Source organism: Drosophila ficusphila, unplaced genomic scaffold (assembly GCF_018152265.1).
Source record: "Drosophila ficusphila isolate 14025-0441.05 unplaced genomic scaffold, ASM1815226v1 contig_414, whole genome shotgun sequence".
NCBI classification, from domain to species: Eukaryota; Metazoa; Arthropoda; class Insecta; order Diptera; family Drosophilidae; genus Drosophila; species Drosophila ficusphila.
Window position 1 is genome coordinate 252,382 of NW_025064328.1, and position 21,914 is coordinate 274,295.

Genomic DNA, 21,914 nt, shown 5'->3' on the forward strand with positions numbered 1-21,914 from the left:
TTTGAGTTTATTTAAAAATAATCCACAATTCGTGACATTAACTTAAAATGTCACTAACGTGCTTAATTAAAATATGATAATGGTTCTTAGCTGGGATCGTTTTATCTAGCATTTTTGGGCATTCTCTTGATTACCATTTACCCCAGGGATTTTTCGAAGGGGAACCTTGGTATAACACTTACAAAAGGATATTCAAAATGCGCATGTGCTGTCATCGCTCCGAGCAAAAGGACTTCCAATGCGTCGGGATACTAAACCCATCCTATCCGGGGTTAGGGCATTTGTTTACAAACAAATGCAGAGCTGGCAGAAGGGTAAGCTGCATTTTCCCAAAGCTACCGCCCATGCAAATATTCCCAATAATTACCTCTACTTGTTGCTTGACTATTTTCCGGTGGGGCAGCAATTACTTAACCGAGTGGGTGGGCAGTGGGTGGTTTTTGTGGGTGGTTTTAGTGGGTGGTTCGCGACTCCACCAGACAGACATGCAAATTGCAGTTTCATGAGCCAGAATTGGATTGCTCCCGCCTTTTGGGGCCGAACCATCGTACAATTCGCATGACATTTGAAAACATTCTTTTTCGCTTTGAACGATAACGCCCCCCTGGACTTTTGTTTTATAACATTTGAGCGGTCATCAAATCTAATTGGCGACGTCGTGTCGCAAATGCCTGAAATTGCCGGGTCTGCGTTTGATTTTTTGCACTGATTTCGATGCGGATGTCAGCTGGGGATTAGGAAGCGAATGGATGGATCGATGCATTCCGGGGGGTTAATGTTCCAGGCCGTACTTAGATATTCCATTACTTTGTTGCAGCGCTGAAGAACAACAAAAAACTAAAACAACGGGCCAAAGTTGATGCAATAATTTGCCACAACTTTTCCGAGTGACCACAACAACATGCAATATGCAGTAGGTTCGTCAAAACAACACAGAGAAAATTAATTAAAATGACGTATTAATTATATTTAAAATTCTTTAGAATTCACTTGAGAAGAGATAAATGGTATTATTTTAGATTTCACTTGCTGCTTTTATTAGGAATTCTTTATATATAGCTCATTAGGAATTCTTTATATATAGCTCGTCAAAATATAGTTTACTTTTCACCAAATTTCACTAAAGGATTGCATAATGTTGAGTACTTTGAAGCCTAATACAATACAATATTATTTATTAAACTTATATAACTGTGAAACTCTAGTAACTAATTGAAATTTATAGATTTTCTTTTTGTGCAGAGCCGCAAACGTGCAATGAAATTTTCGCAAGAGCGTTTTCCAACCGCGCGTTTTAAAAAATGCATGAGTCGTGTGAGCTGAATGCAGTTATCGTGTCCTTTGGGGTGGATATACCACACTCGAACATATGTGCCACAAGTTGTAACAGGGACATAGACATGCAGGTGCAAATTCTTGGCAACCTCGGGTGAACTGACTGACGGACTGAATGACTAACTGACTGATTGACGGACGGTTGGATTGACCGCATGATTTTCAGCATGAGAACGCCTTTCGGTTGGCATTTTATCGCCAGAGAGCGCGCTTTATATCTAAACTACGAATCAATGCATTAGTCAGTCACCTTGTACGCTCTACTTTAATTACGGCTTTTTACGCTCCACCCGAACGCCCTCCGTAAAAAAAAGCCTTCAACACGACTTCTCTTCTATTTTAACCACAAGTTGACATTTTTTTGCATGTTGCGCCGGCAAATTAAAAATTGCACACAAAAAATGGTAACAAATACCATTTGATTGCAACCCGACTTTGGAGTACCAATTGAATTTAGATTTGATGTTCAACTTTCTGTTTTTTTTTAAACTTCGGGGAATTACGATAATATGCAATATAAAATAGTCCAACACAACCACAAGCTTTTCCTTAATGCTTAACCACAATTGCTTTTAAAGTTTTTTTATGATTTTCTCTTTTAAATTTTATATCTTCATTGTTTCAAATAAAACTATAAACTATTGGCAACAATTTAATTTAAATCCTTAAAACACAAATATAAAATATATTTCATTAGAATATTAATAAATACACCATTAAATGGGAAAACAATAAATAATATTTGATTATTGATTTTGTATATAGTATGTATTTCGGTATAACCCTTGTGTCTAAAAAGTACAGGGTGTAAAATAGCGAAGAGAAATTCCTGGCACAGAACGTAATATTATTAGCGGGGAGCCTTCCCGACCTTCCCACTTGATTCTGGGCAACTGGGGGCCATAAATATTGCATTACAATCGTTTTACCCCGCTTTCAACTGGCGAGTTGTCGGGGTCCCAGAGGCTCCACCTCCCCCTCCTCAAAAAAAAAAAAGGGGGGGACTGCAATTGCGAATTGGATTTCATGTTAATGCAGGGTCCTTATCGCCGGTCATGTGCTTGGACGGTCAGCAATGGGTTCATTTTGTGTTCTATTCGGCCGGTAATTTCACTTAATTGCGATGACGTTGTGTGCAAAAAGCCAAAGGGGAAAGAAGTGGTTCAAACCCCGGTGGATTGCTGATTTCTATCGCCATTGGGTCGACGTGGAACGGTTCATCAAATATTCAGCGGTCCGTGGCTTATTGAAAACGACGACGAGTGGCAATTTTAGAAAGTGCGAATGCCCAGGGAGCTTTTTCGAGTAAAATCGCCCAATCGGTTTTTGTGTGTACATTTAGGTTTTATTCTTGTATTTGAATGCAATCGTGGTTTACAATATATAGAGTTTTTCATTTCAACGTTGCCTTGCACATTCAATATATAATATACGTAATAAAAAGTAATTATAAACAACAGTTGTAATAAAAATAATAAACATGTGGATGCATTTTCTCGTAGACGGTAGTGGTAACTTGGATAATTGGGAATTGATCTCTCTTTATCTTTTTTTTTCTTATTGTTATGTCATGTGGGTCATCAGCTCGAGGTCGTATATATATTATATATTTAGATATAGCTTGTAAAAAAGGTGTACTGCAAGTGCTTCTTATGCGTGGGCTGGTGTTCATGTGTGGGTGTGTGTATGTGAGTGTGTGTGCTAGTTTACTTAGAAAATCCTCTGAAGTGTTTAGAAATAGTTGTAAAATCTACTGCGTTTGCTGCTGAATTTCAATCTTCTCGACTGTCATGTCCGGATTCATGGCCGTCGCTTCCTGTTATTAAATAAAATAAGGGGTTATAGTGTATGTTATTATAATAAAGATAATGGCACGTACTTGTATTGCCTCGGCCAAAGCTTTGTCATGATCGATTGGATCTCCATCGGATTGAATGGTTATCTTCTGCTCCACACGAGTCTCCACAATGCCATCGCGTTCAGTTTTGTACTGTGTTTGAAGATATATAAATTATTATTATTTGGTATTATATTACAGTATTAAAACCTGAACCCATTCGAACAAGGGACTGAGCATGAAATTTACAGTGTGGTGCAAACGTTTACAGGAAATATCTTTTGGATAGTATTTTAGATAGATACAAGTAAGTTTACCTTTGTTTACTTACGCTTCCCATTCGAATAGAATCAGGGGGTTATCTTCCCTAAAATACTTACGGTAATGGTTTCCACAGTGCGGGTTTTGCTGCTCACGGTTTGGGTGGAGATGATTTCGCCGTGTCCGGAGTAGCCGGGTGTGTCCTCACCCAGAACCACGCGGGTGCTCTCCACATGGGGTCCAGTGGTTGCGGAGGTCGTATACAGCGGAGATTTCTGGTTGGAAAAGCAAGAATTTTAGCATTACGAAGGAACCCTTTGGTGTACAACTATCTTGATGTATTAAGATAGATAATAACTGCAAAAAGTGCCATGCCTGACCCACCTGGTTGTCTGATGTGCGCACCACACTGGCACCATCGTAGGGTCCATCGATGGGCGTGCCCGAATCACCGGAACTGGTCGAGGAAACGCTGTCCCTTCTCTGATACTACACAACACATACGGCAATGCAACACAACAACAAATAAAAAGAAATGATAGATAGATATCAAACCATGCAAAAGAATAAAAGTGCAGCCATGCGATCATCTTACCTGATCGCCACTCGTCACCGTCGCCGTGGTCTTCACCTCCTGGGTGACGACACGCTGCTGCTGCTTGTTGGGATCGTGGGTGCGGGTGGTGGCCACCGTCTTCTCCTCCAGCTGCTCCGTCTTGGCGTTCTTGCCCAGATCCTCGTGCGTGGTGGCGGTGCGGGTGGTGACAGCAGTGGCCGTGACATAGGCGCCACTCAGGTCGGTGGGTGTAGCATCAGCCTGGGTGGATTGGAGTGGCAAGTGGTTGGTCGGTGGGTTAGTGCGTACAGCATTAAAAACTTTTAAACATTTAACAAAGCTCTAAATACAACATTGACAACAACAGATACTGGCGGAAGTTAGGCAAAGGCAGAGTTAAAGAGGTCGAAACTTTAAAGGCGAAGCACAAAAAGCGACAGAAAGAGAATTATCCAGTTTTAGAATAGAATTCGGTATTCGATTAAAATATCTGTGATTTCATACATGGGATTTAAATTTACACGACCATACAACTTATTCGTTTCAAATATGACGTATAGTGTTCATAAGTCCCGAAAAATTGAATTTATGTGTTGTTTCATAATTGAACATATTAAATATTTTTAAAAGGAAGGTTTGTTTAGATTTCTAACACATTAGCACTTCCAAGATTTTAATGATTTCTAAAAATTTACGATATGGACTCACGAAAATGTGAAGAAGTTCAACCGATTTAAATCACAGACAAATATGCCTTTTACAAACATTTAAAATTTCGTTTATAATCGGATCGAATTCTATTAGAACCTGCATAAAGTAAATCCCGACTAATCGATGGGAGGACAGTGTCCCCTGCTAACCTTGTGTTCCTGCGTGGAGTAGGTGACCTCGCCCGTGCCCAGGTTGCGCACCTCCTCCTCCACGTTGTGGGTCACGCCATCGTTGTTCTTGGTCAGCACCTGTTTGGTGGTGGTCTTCACCACCGTGGGCGTGCTCACCGGCTTGCCCAACTTTCCAGCCGCCGCCGCCGAGCTATTGATCACGATGTCCTTGGCCGGATCGGTGGCATATTGGCCGGTCATGTCGTCCTCGGAACTGCCCTCGGAATCGCGTCTCAGAGCGCCCTTGCCTATGTGCTTAACCCCATCGAAGAACTGCTGTCGGGTGATGGGCACCGTTTCCGTGGTGGTCTGCACCTGTGCCTGCTTTCCAAAGTGCGAGGGATCAATCTGGGCGTAGTTGAGGATCAGTTTTCCAGTCACAGGATCCGTGACAGCGGTGGCCGGATCGATGTCACCCGTATTTGGATCGATGTCTCCGTACTCGCTCTTAATCCTTCCGGTCACGGGATCAATCTCTCCAGTCAGCGTCATCGTGTGGGTCACCGTGGTGCGGGCGCCAGCGAAACGGGGATCGTTGGGGTCCACCTGCACGATTTCACCGGTGACAGGATCAATCATATTGTAAACATAAACGGTCTTATTGAAGAACTTAAGAACACGGCCGGAGACGGGATCGATTTCGCAGGTGGAGGGATCGATCTCCTCCGGACGACCGCGCTCGTCCGTCTTCGAGATGAGCAGGATGCGCACGATCACGATCTTGCCCGTTTTGGGATCGACACGGGCCAACTTGGTGTACACCTCGCCCGATTCGGGATCCACCTGGGTGGCCGCGTACAGCGGCTCCCCGGATGCGGGATCCACCTCCCCGGTGGCGGTGTATATCTTTCCGGAGGTGGGTTCGATCTTGATTGTGTTCGGGTCGAGCTTGGTCTGCTTCTTGATCTCGTTGGTCTTGGGATCCAGGTAGCCATAGATGGTGATGACGTATCCCGTTTTTGGATCCACACTGCTGGAAATGTACTGCTGCTCCTTGGTGGCTGGATCGGTGGCTCCGGTGGGCACCCAAATCTGGTTGGACTTCGGGTCCACCACAATGTCCTTGTCCTTGGAGGCACTGACTTGGCTGATGGGCGCCTTGGTGGCAGGGTCCACACGCTGTTGCACGATTCGCAGGGAGATGATCCTGGCATAGTCCTTGTCTGGTTTGTTGTTCTTCGGATTCACCTGGTTCTTCAGCACAATCTGTCCGGTGGCGGGTTCAATCTTGATGTCCCTGGTCACCGTCTTGCCCGATTTAGGGTCATTGAAGGTGATCGTGTGCTTGACGAGATCAATCTGTCCGTACTTGGTATCGATCTTGCCGGCCTTCGGGTCGAACTGACCTCCAGAGGTTTCCACCTGCGCCGTCTTGGGATCGATGATGTTCCTCTTGGAGTCGAACTTGCCCGCCAGCGAGGTGACCTCCACAATGGGATCAATCTGCTGGCCCACCTCGATGAGGCGACCCTGGTTCGGATCGATCTTATTCGTCTTGGGATCCACCACACCCAGAATGGTAATCTGTCCAGTGCCAGGATCCACCTTCACATTCTTGCTAACCACAATTTTTCCAGACTTGGGATCAATTGCCTTCAGTTCGCCGGTGCGGGTGTTGATCTCTCCGTACTTGGTGTCCAGGAGTCCGGTGTCCAAATTCAGGACGCCCAGCGATCGCTCCACATCCCCATTAACCGTATCAATCTTTCCTGTTGCGGGATCAATGCGACTGGTGATCACTGTTAGTTCCACTACGGGATTATCCTGTGGGGTGATGCAAACGATCTGACCAAGCGAATCATCCAGCCGTCCCGTCTTCGGATCCGCCACTCCAGAAACCAAGTGGAGATTGCCCGTTTTGGGATCAATGTCGCCCTGGAAGACCTCCTTCTTACCGGTCTTGGTGTTCAGGGCCTCCAGGGTTCCCTTCTTGGCATCAATCACACCGTACTTGGTGTCAATCAATCCGCTGGCGGGATCCAGGATGCCAGTGGAGTGCTCAATGCTGCCGTTCTCCGCATCGATGCGCTTGGTCGAGGGATCGAACTTGGAGGTGATGACCATGATCTTGACACGCCTCTTCTTCGGCTTGGCTGCCGCTGCTGCTGCTGCGGATCCTGCTGCTGCTCCTGCTGCAGCACCAGCTGCTCCGGGAGCTCCCGATCCGGATTTGGTGGGAGAACCAGGCTTCTTGGAACCAGCAGCTCCAGCAGCAGCAGCAACTCCAGCAGCCACAGTAGGCTTTGCAGGACCAACATAACCAGGCTCCCTGTTGTAACGCTGCGATTCCAGGAAGTCAGCCGTGGGATCTGTGATGGGCTTGTAGCTTCCCGGAGCTCCAGAGGAGTAACCCTGGGGTCCCTTGGTTGGCGAGTAGGATCTCTTTTGGGAATCGCTTAGAGGAACGGCAGCAGCATCCACAGCACTTCCCTGGAGTTTAGCACGAGTGGTTGGCGAAAGCAGGGGATCCTGGAGGAGCTTGGCCCTCGACTTGGGCGAAAGTTGGCCGCGATTGAGTTTATCCTTGGTGCGAGGCGACAGCTGTCCTGCCTTCAGTTTCTCGGCAGTTTCCTTCAGAGCATTCTCATTGCCAGGAGCATAGTTGAAGGCCAGGCCAATCTTCTTTTGCTGCGATGTGGGAGACAGCTGCTCCTGTCCATCGGCACCGGACTTCCTCGAGTTGGGATCCTGATCGTAGCGGAAGCCACCTGGCGTGTAAGACTTCCTTGTGGGACTGGCATTGCCATCCTCATCGACGGCATACTCATACTGCCTGGTGACTCCTGGTGTGGTGGATCCTCGGTTCTTGGCAGCATTTCTGGCTGCTTCATCTAGGTGTTCATCCTCAACACCATCGCCCAGACCCGAAGTGACGACCAGACCAAGACGACCCACCTCCTTGTCCTTGTCCTTGCCGGACTTTTCCTTTCCGGACTTATCCTTGCCGTCCTTGGACGGAGAACCGCTCTTGCTCTTGCGACCTGAGGAGAATATGCCAACGCCCTGTGGATCGTCGATGGATCGTTTGTTTTTCGGGATTCAAATGATAAGTTCAAACATAAAACGAAAAGAATTGGGAGGGAAAAATTAACGAAAATGAAATTATAAATGTCATACAACCAATGAGGTAAACTTATACTTTAATTTTGGGTTTCACTACAAACTATCATAACTTACGGGTTGAACTTAAGTGAGGTGAGGTGGGGGTTTTCTTTTGGGGTGAAAGAGGAGGGTTAGGGGTATTTACACGAGGGCGGGCGCATTCAGTGCGGGGCTATCGCTTAGCTTAGTACACCTAGACTTAGGTCTAAAAACCTATAAACTAGCTTAAGTGGGGAATAGAAGTTAGGATACTTACACGTCTGCCGGAGGACTTGTCCGATTTGTTGGAGTCGTTAAGATCATCGTTTCCTAAGATAAAATATTAAAAGTTCGTTCACTATTGAAATTCATTTTTAAGGAAGGACTTACCATTAACAGCCGATCCTGCAGCGGCTCCTGCAGCAAGTGCTGCCTTGGCCGCCTTTTCGGCCTTCTTCTTCTCCTCCAATTCGCGCTTCTCCCTCTCCTTGCGCTCCTTTTCCTCCTTTTCCTTCTGTTTCTTCTCGCGCAACTTGGCTTCCTTCTCCGCATCCTGAGAAAAATTAAAAATACCTCCGTTAAAATTCTGAAAATATAGTTTACAAAGTACAGATTTTTGGGGCGAAGAAGCCAACATGCTACAAAATGGCGGAGTTGTACAATACATATTTACAATACAAGCAACGAAATGAAGGAAATGGGTAAAGTATAATGGATGGTACATTTTTTAGTAGAGTCGCAAATTCAGTGCCAATGCATGTTTTGTGTAGACTGTACTTGTGTGGTCCTCAATGGTATTTACAGCTCGGGAAATGGAACGTTTACAGGACGCCACAAAATAATCAAATCAAACTTAAAATAAACACTCAAAAAAAGTGAAGTCAGGTATTCAAGATAGATATAATGAATGCACATTTAACAGACAGTTGACGGCACTGTTTGACATTCGTCATTATACAGAAAATTACCATCAGATCAAGGTACAGCTCGTTCGGGTTCTATCAGATATCAGATTATCAGGTTAGAGGATAGTTGGTTATGAAACAAAAAAGTATATAAATTAATATGTTCAGAGCATCCATTAAATATTTAAGGTATAGAGGCCCTGAGTTGAACAAATAAACGAATAAACGGGGAGACTTCAAATCAAATCGTTTCATACGTAAGCTCACAACATTCGAAAAGCAGAGTTCAAAGCCGATAAAAATAAGTAAGGATAAATCGTAGAAGAGTCGATTTGGATACTTTTTGATTTTTTGGTTTTTGCTTCGGTTTTTTGTAAGGTAGTAAAGTGTTAACCTGAACGGGGGGCTCAGCCTCGATGGCCTCAATCTCTAGGTTGGTCTCGTAATCACCCTCGAGGGAACTTTGCGAGGAGGCCGAAGCCGTGCCGGTGCTCGACTGTCGCATCAACTGGTTAGTGTTGTTCAAGGGTTAAGGCGTGTGTTTTTTAGGGAACGGATGGGTTAACATTACGAGCACATCATTTCATTAGTCATTTCAGTGGCACAGAGTGGATGGATGTGTGTGTTTTGGTTCGGTTGTTTGGTTGGTTGTTTGGTTTGTGAGTGGTTGGTTGTGAGTTAGTAACAAACCGAGAAGAAAGTACAAAAAACTCTGGTTAACTCCGAAAATCATCGTTAAACATGTTCATCTCAATAGCTATAGCTATAGGTATCGTCAGGCACTATTATGTTATTGGCTGGATGAGTTACCTTGTCCTTCTTGTTCTTGATGGGACTGCGGCTGTGGGCATCGCCATCAGCACTTCGGTCTCCGCGGTGATCCAGAGTGCTGCTCTTCCGGGCCACCTTCTCCTTTTCGGCCAGGGCCAAGGCTGCAAAGTATCAAAACGTTAGTTAAGATTCGCTATTATTACAAAAGAGATTATGCCAAAATAATTATTTTGAATCTTTAAGCCTTAAATCCTCATTAACAGAGAATTGTGTCATAAACGCTAATAAAAGTTGATAATTAAATGAATTTAAGAATAGAACATAAATTTGATTTTAAGAGACTTGATCTTTACGTAAGAAATAATTTAGAATATATTGTAACTACATTTTTTTTTTTTTTGATTTTTGATTTTAAGAGACTTGATCTTTACGTAAGAAATAATTTAGAATATATTGTAACTACAATTTTTTTTTTTGATATTTGAGAAAAATAAGTTTAACCTTGTGAACTAACCTTGAAATATTTTAAATAAGATTGGAAGACCATGATTAATAAAACCAACAAAGATTACACGAGTTAAATATTTAAGGTACAAATGTTTTCAATTATTATGATTACAATAATAAATGATTATTTTTTGTATTTAACTCTTAACATAGTTCCAATGTTTTACTTGATAAGCGATAATAATTTAGTTTTCTTAATAACACGATCCAAATGTATGTCTTTTGAGGTTATTAGAACTATAGTTTCGAAACCAGAAAGACACTGAGTTCAAAATAGTGCTTGTCAAGCATCTCATAAAAAAGTAATTCAAGTTTTTCGAAGTTGCAATTACCATCCATGCTTCGAGAAGTGAGACGAGCACCAGAGAGAGTCCTGTCGAACTTGGGAGGAGTGCGATCCACGGGAGTAGAGGTGCTCTCCGCCTGAGTGCGACCCTTGTAACGGTACTTGGATCCGAAGGTGGGGAACACCCTCGACTTGCTGACCGGTTCGGGGGTCATCAGCCGGAAGAAGGTGTGGTGCTCCACGCAGGACTTCCACAGCTTCTTGGCTGCACGATGGTTGGCCAACTTGAAGCCAATGGTGGACTCGTACTGCTCGAATTCACCAGGACGAATCTTGATGTAGAAGTGGTGGCGTTTGTACGAGATCTTCAGGATCTTCGGCCAGGCAAAGCGGTTGATGCGCAACCTTTATGAAAAGAAATATATTTTATTATAAATTGTAATAAATTTTATTCCATTGATACTTACTTATCGCGGTAGACAAGCAAGCCGGAGGCACAAACTCCTAGCATGATGTCCACGCCCTCGGAATCCTTAGCAGGATGCAAGTCCACGCCGTACATGGCCAGCTTTTTGGCATTCTCCAGATAGTGTAGCTCAGCCTCAGCGGGGGATTGGCCCCTATGAAAAATAAATATAACATAAGTTAATTAACTCCAACAAACAGAATATTTTCCATACTTGTGGGTCTTGTGCAGATCCATGACCTTGTCCTCCAACTCAGTCGTCTGGTTTGGAGCGATCTTGAAGTCCTTTAGGTAAGCCCTAGTGGGCATATCCTCCACATCGTAGTCACCCATTTCCGATTGCACCAAGTAGGATCCCAACAGAGCGTGGGTGACAAACGTGCAGGGCAAACGGCCCTCAAGGATGTCATTGCGCACCTGAAGGCACAAATGATACCGCGTGATGTCCTCCTTGAGCTGCGACGGCTCCGGCGGATAGAACTTGACGGCGAAGTTCAGCGGCCAGGTGTCCGTGCGGAAGAACTTGGCCACCGGCTTCTCCAGATCCAGCCAGGTGCGCGGATCTGTGGGCGTCTCGTAGGTCAGGCCAAAGTAGTCCTTCTCGATGAGGTTCAGGCCGGCACAGATGGAGTTGATCAAGTCACGACCAGTGGCTTTGCGCTGTGGGGGAGGGGTTTTAATTAGATATGGTTAAATTTGGTTAAAAAAAATTCGGATAAAAGTACGTCAATGATAAACCATAATGTTGTTTTACTTCTTGAGAAAAATCTAAGTATAATGTTTAAGACTTTATTTACTCATAATAGATAATTTTATCTCCTTAATAAAACTTGTTTCGTAAAGTTCTCGCAATAACCAAATACTTTTAAATAAATATTATGTCTGCTTGTCTGAACTAAAAAAAATGAATTAAAAAACTTATCACAATCAATAAGTTCTTGTGTCTCAATTTATATTAAGTTGTATAAATATTTATGAATGGTTTAAAAAAGAGTAGTAAATGCTAAATAAAATACGGCTTCACCATTTAAGTAACTTTGTTAGAAAAAAAATTGAAAAGGTAATAGATTTTAAAAATAAAAAATGGACTGTGCCAATTTTCAACAAGAAAATTCTATCAAAAATAAAACTTCAGTGTGTGCTGTGATAGCCACTCATATGTGAGTAATTACAAATGAAAAACCTCCTAGCTTATGACTAATTTTCCAGGCTGTTTCCCCCCCTCGGATACTCACATCAATGGACACGTCCAGAAGGGAGCCATCCAGCAGGGTGACTCTGGCCAGAGCAGCCTTCGAGAACGAGGAGGAGTTCGACTTGGATTTGCTCTTGGTCGGCGTTTCCGGCTCAGCGGGCGCGGATGGCTTAATTTCCGCCGGCATCTTGGCTTCGGATTCTACGGACTACGCCAGCGGCAGTTTGGAGAAGAAGGCTGCAAGCGATTGGATTGGAGACTTAAGTAAATTGCACTGGATCCCAGTCAAATGGCCGGAAGTTCCCACTCCTCGGAAGTCGTGTATTTCTGAATTCGTGTGTGGGCGCCCATCGCTCATTAGATGTCTGAAGTCGAGGCATAAAACACGCCATTAAGCTCCGTATAGTTGCTCAATTTCCCTGGCGCCATTGCGCAAATAAACCTACGAACAGAAAACAGGACTCCCAGCCAGGATGTGGACACTCCCTCCTCCATTTGTTCCGCAGCCATGATGTCACTCTGCAATTGCGTACTTACTTCCAAAGAGCTCTAGAATTTCTTAGGCAATGATTTCCAGCGAGCTGCAAGAGAAATTGTCCATTAAAAGTTGAACCGCAAATTGAATTAACATTTTACTAGCGAAAGCAGATAGTAAAAAAACTTTCAGGTCGGAAACGATTACAATGTGATGGCCATAAACCGCACAACAGTCTGATTTCACAGATCCATTATTAAGCAGAGTGAATACAAATTATGCCCCAGTAATTAAGTGGTTAAATTTAGATGGGAATCCGAACAGAAGTTTAAAAGTCCTTTGTGTAAGCCGAAAAGTCAAGTGATCGCTGCCAGCTCACGTTCCAGATCTGAATTCAAGTTCAGGCAGTGACATAAGTCTTTCAAATATATATATAGATATATATGTATATGTATGTGGGTTATATAAGCCGGCAAGTTGAGGCAGCGTCATGTTCTCGCTTTTATCCCCTTCCGTTCAAATTTGATTCCGCTGCCGGTCGCCATTTAGCGGCACTGGAAATCGGGGGAATAATTCCATAAAATTAATCTTTTCGCAAAACAGAGCTATCGACGTTTTGCCACGGATGTTGCCCCACCCAGCGAATAAACAGAGCCTTCAATCAACGTTGATTGAGAAAGGGGTTGGTTAACGTGCGAGGATCGAGAGTCAATTGATCGCAGATGCAATGACCGATTGCGCAGTGAGTTCAATTTACTAGCAGTGTTTAATTGATTGGGAGCTATATCGTATCGATTCACGGAGTGGAAACTAGACGAACCAGTTTGCCAGGCTCTTCTTGATATCTACATAATATAAGTCTTCTATGGCGGTACAATACTGTTTCAGTTTCGGACACGACCCCGAAAAAAAGCGAATTAACTCTGGTGGCGTCATCGTGCGTTCAAAATTAAACAAAAACACACACGAAATATGTATGCTGAGAACCAGAACGCCGCCGAAAAGCCCGAAAAGCAGACAAACATCTAATTTATATTATTTTATTTATTCTCTCGTCTTTCTAGCGGACCATGTGTATATGGACTCCATATAGCATTACTTTGCCACTGTGATCGTTCCCATAGTTGAAGGTTGCGCATACGCAATGTTGACATCATCGACGGGCGGCTGCAACTATTTTCGCTTGCCAAATTGCACGGCTCGAGTGTTTGAGAATGTTGCCTTTGGGCACTTGACTAAGATCGACGGTGAATCAGCGACATTATCTCGCCGTAGCATATTACAAATTGGTCGGCCAGTCAAACCAAAACAAAACAAACTTAATCGCTCGAATTGTTGATAGCGTAGCGTAGCTTTTTTTTACAATGCGGAGGCAATCGCTCGTTCATGATGTATTTTCGATGACATCATCGGATCAGGCTGCCTGCTAAGGCATAATATCGGGTGCTATTTCGAGAGTTTATAGAAATATTTTTGCAAGAGATGCCGCCGACACCCAAAAACATTTGAGGCGCATTCGCCTCAATTGAAGGAGGTCGAGGTGAAATTCATCAAGTGGCGTGCGTCTAATCTTTTCGTTACATTATTGCTGGCCAGGCGAGAATAAATATGTCCGAGCCAAAATGAGAGAAATAACAGACGACCCAAGAAGACATATGTACATACTCGTATAGTGTGTTTATATATCTGGTACTATTGTGAAAGTAACGAAGTTCTGTCGGCGGACAGAAGGCAGAAGCACAAAAGATGGCAATCGCGTCGTTTCAATTGAGAATCGGAATGGGAACAAGTACTCTGGGTGCAGGCTGCTCCCCTTTAATTAACTTTCATTTAATACAACTTAAATCAAATTCAATTGGCGGCGGGGCAGGGCCAGGGTTTGTGTATAGTAAGTGAGGGACGATGTGGATATGTGTCATCAAGTTATTATTCTGACATCAACTTAGGTCACCTGGCGGTGGCGTCACTTCCCCTGGGTTCGCATATCCCCACACTCTGATTATTTCCCTAATGAATATTTACTATATTTACTGGACTCCCTGTAGTCATTGTGAGTGAACTTTCGCTTTAATTTCCCTCGGCAGTGAAGTGCACAAAACTTTTCAAACTTGCCATTTTCTGAAGCCAACGAAGCGTTGCCAATAAATCGCATTTAAAATGTATTATATACAAGAGCGATTTTGACGGGCCATTTGCCTAAAACTCACTTCGCATCCGTTTATAAACATGGCAGCATTTCCGCAAGGGAAGCTGTTACGTTTCATCAAGATTTAGTTTCCGTTATGATAGATAAGTGAATATATTAATTAATTTGCATGGACTTTACATTAATATAATTTGGAAGAAAGTTTAAAGAGATATAACTTGACCTCTTGAACCAATTACTTTGCTGCAAAGAAAATTTAATGTTCTTGCTTATAATGAAATTATGGAACACACAGGTCTTCCATCTTGCTTTGTTTATTTTCCAAGAAAATATGGAGTGGGAAATGCGTAAACATTCGCGCATTCTGGACTGAGTGCTAAAGTGGGAAAGTGGGTCAATCAATACGGAACGATTAGAGGGTGTGGTGTTTCGCCTTTGCAAATGCATAGAGTAGACTTATCGACGGAGTGGCACCGCCTTGCAGTCGAGGATGGCGACTCGGAACCCGCTTATCGCAATAAGCCAGATCCGTTCCCATTTCGCACTCGAAACCATGAGATAGCAATGACCACTAAGTTTCAAGCCAGAAGTGGATCACCACAGCCACTCGAAGTGGAAAACGGGTTTCTGGACACTAGATGACACTTTTCGACAGCTCAAGTGACGGCTCAATGGAAGAAGCCGACTGTGTCGCTTGACTAATTACCACTCTGATCTGTCAGTACGACACAACCGCAGTGAATCACACCCACAAACGCCCTGCACCGGCCATCTGCACCACCCCGCACCACCGAGGCACCACCGAGGCACCGCTTGTCAATTGCTATTTAAAGCATTTGGCTCTCCGCCTGGCCAACGAACTCTAAATGCATCCAGCGGTGCTGCTTTGTCTGCACTACAAAAATGTTAGCTATGATAAACCTTATTAAAATTCCTAGATATTATAATTGCAAAAGTGATCGTAAAAATTGTTATGGTACATTGAATAAATATTTTATTAATGCTGCTACTATCTTTTGAGGAAGTGAGATAATTAATAGCAGAATGAATGACATACAAATATTTATTATTTTAATGAGGTGGAATTTATTAGATTTCATTTACATTTATTAGATTTAATGAATTTTCAAGAGCTACCTTTTATTAAATTTTCAAGTATTTTTGTTTTATAGTTTTATCTCTGTGTAGTATTGCCGCACCCACATGCACATCGCGATTTGATTTCTGCCGAGACATCGACGAGGGGGAAAGTGTCGTGAAGGGGGAGAAAGTAAACAAATAAGCCGCCGTTGAGGAGAATTTTGTCCACTTCAGCGCTTTGCACATTAATCATAGACCTATAGACGCCCCATCCGCAGAAGTAAAAATCGATGCGACAACAAATAAAAATAGAAAAGGGAAAAGCCAAGGGAATGGGGGGAAATTCGAGGGGAACTGAGTAGCTCAAAGCGAAATGGAAAAGCTGCCTTCCGTCTGATTGAGTTTGTTTGACAGATTAGATTGGTTTTTCCCCCCTCGATGGAGGAGGGTGGAATATCTTCCGCCTGGAAGTCAATCTAAGAATAGACTATACAGACGACACATCATTTTTAAGATACTCTATGGGATGAGTATCCCATTTTGGAGATCTTGCCAACGATCTGGCCACGCTGGAAAATGGCTTTAACGAAACCAGGCTTAGTCTCTGTTTTCCCAGAGAGAAGTCGAGAGAATTCGAGCGACTCTCTGGGGAGCTTCTAATGCTCAAAGACACACCTAGTTGGCCACGCTCCCCGCTCGAATTCGAATTCAGGTTTTTTTCGCTCTGGCTCTGATTCGGACTCTTTTTTTGTATTTAAGCCATGCTCGCGTGCTGCCAAGTCGTTAGCCCGCTCGCTCGCTCGCTCTCACTCTCCGGATTTGTATTGCTGTATAGTTTTCCACTCGCTGGTTTGTACAGTTATTAGCATTTCAGTCGATGGCACTCCCGCGTTTGCTTTGCTCGGCTGCTTTATCTGTTTGTCTGCTGTGCAGCCAACTTCTTGGCCAGCAGCAACCGGTTTCTAATGCAAGCTCAACCTCTCTCATTTCACACTTTGCATGGGACTGGCCCGAAGAAGTCTTTATGTTAATGTTAGCTACTATTTGGGTCAAAGCCCACACCTCCCGGAAAAAAGAAAAAAAACTAAAACTGAAACTCCACGTAAACGGCGGCTTTCGAAGAACAGTTTTTCGTTGCCAAGTCAACGCCCCAAGTTTTTCCGGGGATGGTGAAAATCGTGTCATGACTCAGACTGAGGGGTGAAGGGGCTAGAGGAACTTCGCAACCAGTCACCTGCCATTCATAACTGGCCTTTGTTGTGGTGGCCTTATCTTATCGCAGCACCGCATACTAACCATGCTGCCTAGTGGTAGGGATAAAGAGCCGTCCTTGTTTGCCATAACCGATATCAAACAAAAACACAAAAAAAATGCCAATGCAAAAAACGCTCAACTTCTGATAAGGGCTTCGGAAACCTGCTCGCTCTGTCGATCGATTCTATTTTCGGAGCAGTGACGTCTAAATCTGGGGGAATTTCAGCTGTGGATTTGGCCAATGAAACTAGACGCTATATGAATGCGACAAAATTCCAAAATTATATTTAGGCCGAGAACGATACAAAAGAATCGTTTCCGGAAAATGCTTAGCTGCTAGACTTTTGTCGTTTGATAAAGGTATTCGCCCTTATTTGGAGTGACGGGGCTTTTGGATACATACGAGTATTTTGGTTACAGTGTTTTCCTTATACATTTGGTGAAACGAGTAACAGCTTTAAGATAACTTTATTACATGTATCTTAAGTTGTAAAAGCGGTGATGCGAGATAAATATGAGAATGTATATGTAACTAAGCCTCAAACTACAGCTGTAATTATAGGCCCTTGTAACTGCGTACATTTATGTTAAATTTGTTGCCCCTTTGAGATTAATTTACATTGTAAGCCCAAGGTACGTGACCATGATTATTTCTATTTCCGAGAAATTTTTGTATCTTTTGGTATCAGATTCATTTCTGAGATACATTTGTAACTATTGAGGCAAGCTTTATAACTATGTTAATGTTCTTAAGAATTTAGGCACAAGTAAACCGTTTGCGGTTAAAATAAGTACCTATTAGGTACATATAAATCGGATTCGTGTTGTGGAACGTTTCCTTGACTACCACGATTCCAATAAGAATTTCCCACCCTCCCCCGAAATGCGAAACAACAGAGGAAAACACAGAAGAAGGAAAATTGGAGTAAGGCAACGGCAAAGAAACAACAACAATAGGGGTCGAGTTGACAAAACAAGAAGTCGAAAGAATATCGTGCCAAAAGATACACTCGAAAAGCTTGACAGCTCACAGATACAAAAATACACCGATACAAATGCCGACCGAGTGACTTCGGCTCTCTCTACCTCTCACTGCGACTCTCTGGCTCTCGCAAAGCTACTCTCAATTAACTCTGCGTATGTGTGTCTGCTATGAAGTCATTCTGCCCAAGTCATTCTGCGCTTGTGTTTGTATCGAAAACATAAAGCCACAAAAAACTCCCGACCACAGCCCAAAAAAATTACAAATGAAAAAAAACTAAGCCTATGGCGCAATTCCAAAAAAGTTACTTACCCACACAAGTCGGCTCTAGAATCCTTTTTTAATCCACTGGAAGGATACGTAGATGGGGAATACTTTGCGGCGCCTGTAAACCGTTAGATACTTTTGCTGCTGTATTTGTGTTGTTTTCACTTTTCCCTGTTGTTGCACTCACACGCTTTCACACTAGTAAACAAATTCTTTGCCACTTTTTTCTATTCGTTCGCGAAAAAAGACAATTTGTTGTTGTCGTCGTCGTCGTTGAATACCTGTTGAAAATTTACGTTGAGTTTTTTGAGTGAGTAATAGAGAACGCAGAGCGGGGGCGATGGTGGGGGAAAATAGAGAGCGGGGTGGGCGTGGGCGAAAATCGCGCGAATAGTGGTTGCTAATAAATTATATTCCCATTTATTTATAAACACACTGGCGAATTGCGCGCTTTTCTTTTCTATTCGCTCGCCACCTTTTCCACTTTTCCTGGCAAAACGCTTCTGCTCAGAATTTTTGGGAGCGCGATCGAAAAACGTACCGTCTTCACAAATATTCGATGTGCTGGGCACGAAGAGCAAACTGGTACTGAATTTGACCGGAGAGGCGGTTCGCTTTCCGCTCCTCGATTTGAGTCGAAATGGGCTGAGACCACTGCGTTTTGCCGAGAAACAACCACCAAGTGGTTGCTCGCAGTGCTGGCTAACGCCGGTGGCTCATCTGAACGGTTCGGTTTTATTTTCAAACGAGTATAGCAACAGCAAAATTTAGATTCAGCTTATTTAATTGAATTTATTTACTTAAATTCTTCTTCAAACCGAATTGTTCTCTTTCATTAAATCCACAAAAAAATTATTAATGTTTGAATGTTAAAAAAACAGTTTTTTAAGAGATATTTGTTGTTGTTTGAAGCTTTCTCTTTTTAAAGCCTGAAATTGATAAAAAACATTTAAACGACTTAGTTATAATTTTCGTTATTATGCGGTGTGTTCTACATTTATTTAATGTATAAAAATGACTATCTATAAGGGCAGCCTCCGTCTCAGATTCCAAGTAAAAGCCGTATTTCCAAAAATGAATTTTTAGAAGTTTGGTATGTCAACTGAAACAGGACATAGTATTTAACGTTTTCGATACAGGCAAGGCTTTAAGGAGAAAGCCTTCAGCTTGGTGGTCTTGGGCACGTGGCGCATTTTCTTGAACTGGAAGAAGTAAAAATAGTTAACAGCCACATCCTTCTTGACCAGATCAAATCCACAGGCACTCAAGCAGCGCACAAACTCGCGGACATCCTCGAAACGCGACTGGATTTCGGCTATGTAGACATTGCCGTGCAGTTTGAGCACTCGATTTGCCTCCAGGAAGAATTCGTTCAGATCGGTGCCCATAAGAGAGAGGCAGTAGACGGCCACATCCAGAGATTGAGCTTGCAGCGGGGTATTGGTGATGTTGCAGGCAATGATGTCACTACGAGCAGCCACCAAATCCATTGAGTAAACCTTGTTAGGCACGGACTGCGCCAGTTTTCCTTCTCCACAGCCGAAGTCGCCGATAATGGCTGTTTTGGGCACCTTCTTGATGGTCTTGATGATGCGGTTAAGCGGATTGGTGGGCCACTTCTCCACCTGCTGGCGATAGCCAGCATGGTAAGCCTCGAAAGCGGAGCTATCTTGGCGGAAAAGAGCCTCCGCCTTGCGACTCGGAACCGAGTATAGTTGTTCATTAATGTACCGGAAACGTCCGCCCAGAAGTTCCGATTGCAGTTTACTGGCCAGTGAATTGGCTGCCGGTGTTGTCGAGCTGGTGGCCTCCATGGCCTCCACCGCTGCCTGCGCCAGTTCCGGTTTTAGTTTCAGTTCCTTTTTGCCACCTTTTGTGGCCTGCGCTGGTGGTCGCTGCTTCTCGATTCTTCCGGCTTTGACCTTGCGCATAGCCCGGATTCCATCGTCCTCGTCGTCATCATCATCAGAGGATTCGGGAGGCGGAGCCAGAGGTCCTCCGCCCTGCCGATAGCTGAAGTTTCCCGGTGTCTTGTTCACTTTTGGATTTGCTTCCTCAGCTGCTGCCTTTTTCTTCTTAGGTTTCTTTTTCTTTTGCTTCTTGGCGCCGGCAACTGCATTTCCTGATGCATTCACAGGCTTAAATTCAATGATTTCGGCTCCTGCCTCCCAAGGCGGTACTTCGAACATCTTCACTTTTTAATAAAAAATTGTAAACAAAAAAAAAACACGTGAAACGTCAACCAAATGCATTAACGCCTTTTGAAAATGGCACAAACGCAATTGTGAGCAATACCCTAGCGCGTTTACCAAACAGGGCGGGAAATTCAAAATATGATTCATTTATAAAAAATATATACAAACGTTTGAAATCAGCAGCAAACAACATTTCTCTTTCACGTACTTTTTATTCTTGCACTAAACTAGAGTTTAACAATTTTGTGGGTTTATTTGTTTGCTTTTCTCCGTATTAGTTTGTAATTTTCGGTTTTTTGCTTCTTCGTATGAACTAGTTAACTTAAGGTCTAGTAGAATATTTTTACAACTCAATCGACGAAAAAGTGCTGCTCGGAAAATTGTCTGTTTTCATCGCCTAGCTTAGCCTAGAACCGTAACTATGACAATCAGTTTACTTGTTTAACATACAGATACAGACCTTTAATTTGCATTTAATTTTCTTGTTAATTCGTGTTACTAGGTTAGAAAAGTCTTACTAGCTAGTTTTGTTTCCCAACAAACCGTATCATCCTAAATCGCCTCCCCCCCATTCTCGTTCCATCATCCTCACTTAATTTCCGTTGCGGTTTTGAGCCAATCGAATGCAGTTTAACCAGCTAAAAACGTTGCGATTTACAATTGCTATAGACTAAAAAGTATTTATTAGTTCTAATTGCCTTAGTGGGTCTCGAATCTTCTGGATAATTGCATGTGTTAGTGTATATATAATTGGATCCTCCTGCTGAATGACTATTTGGAAACGTATCTATTGGCTTTGTGAGGCGTGTACACAAATCTCTAACATAACTATCCGTAGCAATTACCGTAGATCATTAAAGTTAGTTGTATAAATTAAAGCATTTCTTTGTAATACAAAAATATAGCTACAACGGAATCGGGCAGACGCAGACGCTAACGCATACGTCTAATATATCGAGTGATCGGCAGATCGAAAGATAGCGAATCGGGCCGAGTATCCCCATCGGTGTGCTTGTGGTTGTGTGGATCCCTTGTTCGAAGGCTGCCTCTTCTAGGTGCGGTAAAATTGCGCTAATCTAAGCTATCGAACGCTCGACATTCAACTGGCTCTCTCTAGTCCTCTATAATCAGTAAATCACTGCTTAGCCTACGAGTAATTAAATTACAGTTAATAGTTGACAACGACGGCGGCTGCGGCTGTGGCGGCTGCCCTTAAAACTTGTGTGGCGTGTACCGGAGTATATTTAAAATATAACAGTGGATTAAGCGGGCGCCTCGCAGCTTAGTAGCTGGCCTCGTGTCCGGCCAGAATGTACAGATCGTGTCCCTCCTCGCTGCCCAAAGAGCCGGTCCTCAGCAGCTGGCTCTCCAACGCCACAACCCTGAAAAACAAGAATAAAAATAAGTATAAGAAATCTATACAAGTCTTAACAA

At 43.3% G+C, this 21,914-nt stretch overlaps 3 protein-coding genes across 13 annotated transcripts in view; all 3 read right to left on the bottom strand.

Annotated features, from left to right (window-relative positions):
- Positions 1-2,658: 2,658 nt before the first annotated feature.
- LOC108095168 (protein 4.1 homolog) lies at positions 2,659-18,935 on the bottom strand. 6 transcript variants are annotated; one of them, XM_017196132.1, is made up of 17 exons: positions 18,827-18,935; positions 18,331-18,566; positions 12,619-12,662; positions 12,122-12,318; positions 11,101-11,546; positions 10,888-11,040; positions 10,467-10,825; positions 9,667-9,788; positions 8,920-8,949; positions 8,342-8,504; positions 8,229-8,281; positions 4,850-5,416; positions 4,029-4,250; positions 3,818-3,922; positions 3,553-3,708; positions 3,215-3,325; positions 2,659-3,151 (listed from the first exon to the last, which is right to left on the bottom strand). In XM_017196132.1, the coding sequence occupies exons 4-17, from the start codon at positions 12,266-12,268 to the stop codon at positions 3,086-3,088; spliced, it is 2,700 nt and encodes an 899-aa protein (XP_017051621.1). In that variant the 5' UTR covers positions 12,269-12,318; positions 12,619-12,662; positions 18,331-18,566; positions 18,827-18,935; the 3' UTR covers positions 2,659-3,085. The 6 variants fall into 6 exon arrangements, with proteins under 6 accessions (XP_017051621.1, XP_017051616.1, XP_017051617.1 ...); XM_017196127.1 differs by having other exon boundaries at positions 4,850-7,873; XM_017196128.1 differs by lacking the exon at positions 8,920-8,949 and having other exon boundaries at positions 4,850-7,873.
- Positions 18,936-19,233: 298 nt separating this feature from the next.
- On the bottom strand, positions 19,234-20,529 carry LOC108095169 (ribosomal RNA-processing protein 8). The gene has a single exon (XM_017196133.2). The coding sequence runs from the start codon at positions 20,472-20,474 to the stop codon at positions 19,407-19,409; it is 1,068 nt and encodes a 355-aa protein (XP_017051622.1). The 5' UTR covers positions 20,475-20,529; the 3' UTR covers positions 19,234-19,406.
- Positions 20,530-20,672: 143 nt separating this feature from the next.
- The window catches only part of LOC108095158 (mitogen-activated protein kinase kinase kinase kinase 5), a 54,259-nt gene continuing 53,017 nt past the window's right edge, over positions 20,673-21,914 (bottom strand). For all 6 annotated transcript variants that reach the window (XM_017196101.2, XM_017196104.2, XM_017196102.2 and 3 more), the window contains one exon: positions 20,673-21,862. In XM_017196101.2, the coding sequence (XP_017051590.1) occupies positions 21,763-21,862 (100 nt within the window). In that variant the 3' untranslated portion in view covers positions 20,673-21,762. The remainder of the gene's footprint in view (positions 21,863-21,914) is intronic.